This window comes from Amphimedon queenslandica, unplaced genomic scaffold, assembly GCF_000090795.2.
Source record: "Amphimedon queenslandica unplaced genomic scaffold, v1.1 AMPQUscaffold_11334, whole genome shotgun sequence".
Lineage (NCBI taxonomy): Eukaryota > Metazoa > Porifera > Demospongiae > Haplosclerida > Niphatidae > Amphimedon > Amphimedon queenslandica.
This window is the reverse complement of record NW_003548423.1, coordinates 450-4,568: the sequence shown is the minus strand read 5'-3', so window position 1 is coordinate 4,568 and position 4,119 is coordinate 450. Positions and strand designations below refer to the sequence as shown.

Here is a 4,119-nt window from a genome sequence, read left to right as displayed (position 1 = left end):
ATGATGATGATAATGATAATAATAATAAATTATTAATAATACCAACAAAAACAATAACAATAACTGCAAAAACAAAAATAAAAGTCAAAAAGATGCATTTTGTTCTACTGTTTTCATGTGAAATATAAAATTCTTAAATGACAGAATCAAGTTAAAATTAATAAAAATTGCTATACCACATCATCCTTTTCAACATTTAAATAAAGCTAGTAAAGTGCACTCGGTGAGGGTATGTAAATTGGCAATGGCAATAGCAGTGGATAAATCTGCTTCATTATTAACATTTTCATACTCTAGTACATCTTTCATCATACTTCTTAAAATTGTCGCATAATTATTTTTTAATTTTTGTAGGTCAACCATCAATGTATCTTACTAATTATACTTTTTTATAAATCATGCATTGTTGTACATACTAGCTACATGTATGTTACTGTTAGTCTATAAGGTGGAACAACTTAACCAACACGATATCACAGAAAAAATTACCAAGCAAGATTTAAAAGCAACATGGATGTTAAACATACATACTTGATCAGAATAGTCTATTCATAATAAAACTAGCAACAATGATAACAAAAGATGAAATAATAGAAGGCTATGCATAAAGGATCAGTGTTATGATACTACCAAAGAAGGCAAAGTGTTTACCTATACATTATTTCTGTGTATTCAATAGAGGAAAAATATTGTAGTCCTCCAATTTATAAAACAACCTAAATTTACTCACCAAACTAATTTGAATTTATTGTTAAAAATCATTTAAATTGCCTATACATGTCTTTTCCATCAAAAAAATGTAGTTGCTATTGGTAAAAATAGTTGCTCCTACTTTTAATCATAATTGGTGCGTGGGCGGCTGACTTCTGGTATCCACCCACTCATTTACTTCTAACTCCTACTCCTACTCCTACTTTTATCTAGCAAACTCCTACTCCTACTTTTATCGGGACCCCCATGAAACTTGTTTCTTGAACCACCTTTTATACAGGAGTCAATGGAGCTTGAACATGTCTCATGAAGTTGAAAAATTTCAACTTAATAAAACATGTTTTAGGCTCCATCAATTCCTGTATATAAGATGCTTCATGAAACAAAGTTTTATAAAGCAAATTTCATGGTGCATGATAGAAACTATAGTGTATATTGACTTGATTGGATATTTCAGACTCAAATAATTATCATATTTTATTTAAAATGTCATCACATCTACCTGAGCCCTAATAATTTTTTCAATAGCATTATTATTTGTACAACATATTTTTATGCTTCAAATCAAAATATGTTTTGAATTAAAACAAATACCAAGTTGGCTCAAAGGCTCCCATGTAGCAAAAGTGAGGCTTCCCAGCTAGAGGCTAACAGTTATACTCCATACAATCTAATAAAGGTTCTCCCATCTGATACAAGGACTTGCTCCTTCACTTCACTGTCACCTATTTGTAGTTACTATTGCAATTTGATTCAAAAGCTCTCCCATACCATAATGCAGTTACTATTGTAATTGTACAAAGGCTCTCCCAGTTCACTATCACTTAATCATAGCAGAATACTATTACAATTTGACACAAAGGATCTCCCAGTTCACTGTCATTCACAATTACAATCTGAAAAAAGAGAGCATCTTCTTCAACAGTGCTGAGTTGTATTATTGCTATGCATTATGTTAACAAAATGTGAGCCAAACTCTAGATCAAATAAGTGACTGTAATATAAAGAAATTTTTATATTGCAATGAGAAGTAGAGAAACATTCCTGTTAATAATCACTATACAAGTCTCATCTACTTTAAAACACAATTTTTGCAATATGCTTTAGTGCCATTTTGATGGACTCTTCAATATACAGGCAAATTTACAATTGTATTAAATGCAAATTATTTTTTTACAAAAAATCTCAGTTCAAATATTGATCATTTTCTAAGAGTTGGCAAGTTATATTACCAATGTATTAACACTTACTATTATCTTGATAAAGCGTCATACTCGATAAACTCATTGTTTCTACACAGATGGCACTATCACGAGAATTCACTAGATCTACCAGGCCCTAAAATCAAAATTTACGCAATTAGAAATAGGCCAGTGAATTAACACAAATTCATCTCATCATGTTAACCCCTCATACAGCTTACCTTTTGAGTACATGTTTCTTCCTGAGGATGCTCGTATGAAAATGTACTCTCGGTGTCATGCATACATTGATCTACCAATGGTTTTATGGGCTGTACATTATCTTGTCCCCAATCCACATTTCTATCTCTTTGTACTAATAATGACAAAATTCAAACAATTTTACGTAAAAAATTTACAATCATTTTCCATAGTATAATCTAAATTCATTATTGTTCACACCCACCCACACACACATGCACATTAACTCACTGCATTACTTTCAGACTAGAAACATTTCATCTACACAATTATTTTATGAAGCTCAGCTGGAGTCAGCCCCGGAAAAATAAAATTAAATTTAAAGAGTTGGGCACCCTAAAAATATTTTAACCATGCAGGCTCACAAGACTATACTGTTGACCTTGATGCAGAAGGTCACTGCTTAAATTAGCCCACATGCATCTCCCAACCTCCACCACACTCTGCAGCAACCAGCAAAATTTATTTATAGTGCTACTGTAGTTACTGTAGCAAATTTAGCCAAATCATGCAGGCAAATCATGCCCAAACAATAATACTTAACTCACAATTTATATTATTATGAATGTTGTCATTACCTATATGATTATAGTATAATTAAACATTCATTCACTCATTTATGTACTTGATGTGTCACTATCAGATGATTCATCTTTAATTATCTTTGATATCTCTTCAACTGGTAATTGTAATTAAAACAATTATTAAATTTATGTTGTGTTCATTGTAATTATAATAATTCTACTAATAGAATAGATAAGATTATTAATCATACCATTAATCCATTGACTCTCTTCAAGCTTCATTTGTATTGCTTCTATTTTTTTAAATCTGTTTTCTGATATTTCTTGAAATGTTACCAAATTTATTTCAGTAGCTATTATTTATATGAATCAAGAATAAATACACAGATACCTCTTACCTGTTATCCTTTTATCTCTCTCTTCTAAAGCAGCTTTTAAATTATTAATCTGTACCAGCAAGTCTTTGTTCTCATTCACTAGGTCTACTACCTAAATGTGTATTATAAGAATAAAATACCCAAGTTCAGGCATCTTCTAACCTGAGCATCCCACACAGTACTGTGCTTCCCTAATATAAATTTCTTCAATCCTTTCTCTTGCAGTATCACTATTTTATTAAGGACAGCCATTATCAGTAAGCCAGTGTATTCAGCAGGACAATAGCAGGTTACTACAACTGATTGACCAGGTTTAATTTCAACTACTTTTATGCAATATTTGTGAAGAAGCTGTAACTCTAATAGTATGTCATTGATATCTTGCAAGGTGGTTTTGTCAGGATTCCGGTTTAAGACTAAGGTTATGATTTCAGATAGTAAATATCGTGTAGGGATTGCTTGGAATGTTTTGTCATTGGAAAGACTCACAAATACCGACCTGCAAAAAACCTTAGCAGCTTCTTTATGTTTTATGATGATGTTTTCAGCCTCTTTTATTTTAAAATGAACAGCTAATACTTCAAGTGGATGAACATCAACAATGCTACATTTTCTCTTCACCACATCCAGAACATCATTAATTGTTTTTTTATGAGAAAGCTCAGACTGGAGATTAGGAAATATGTCAAAAAGCAGCATTTTCATTTCATTGACACTTAAAGCTTTTTTCTTGTGCTTGCCAGATAATTTAGGATTTTTCTTTGAGAAAAGAAGTCGTACTTTATTAAAAGTTGATCTAAACTTTGCTTGCATTTCTTTAAATTCCTTTCTCATAGTACAAGGAGATGGTATTTCATGATCACAAATTGCAAAGTCTTCAGCTTTAATAAATAAAATGAATATTAATTAACTCAAAATGGTTTTTACTTTCTGAGTCACTTGACGCATATTGTGAGAGACCAGAATTTCCTCCTAAAAGCATAATAATAAACTAAATTTGCCAATTTGTAATGAAATATTAATACTTTCAGTGAAATAAGTTTCCATCTCCTCAATATCATTATC

General features: G+C 31.1%; 1 protein-coding gene across 1 annotated transcript; it reads right to left on the bottom strand.

The window, feature by feature from the left end:
- Nucleotides 1–2,770: 2,770 nt before the first annotated feature.
- LOC109589427 (uncharacterized) lies at nt 2,771–3,867 on the bottom strand. Its single transcript, XM_020005518.1, has 4 exons — nt 3,217–3,867; nt 3,076–3,166; nt 2,929–3,030; nt 2,771–2,832 (listed from the first exon to the last, which is right to left on the bottom strand). The coding sequence occupies exons 1-4, from the start codon at nt 3,865–3,867 to the stop codon at nt 2,771–2,773; spliced, it is 906 nt and encodes a 301-aa protein (XP_019861077.1).
- Nucleotides 3,868–4,119: the final 252 nt, after the last annotated feature.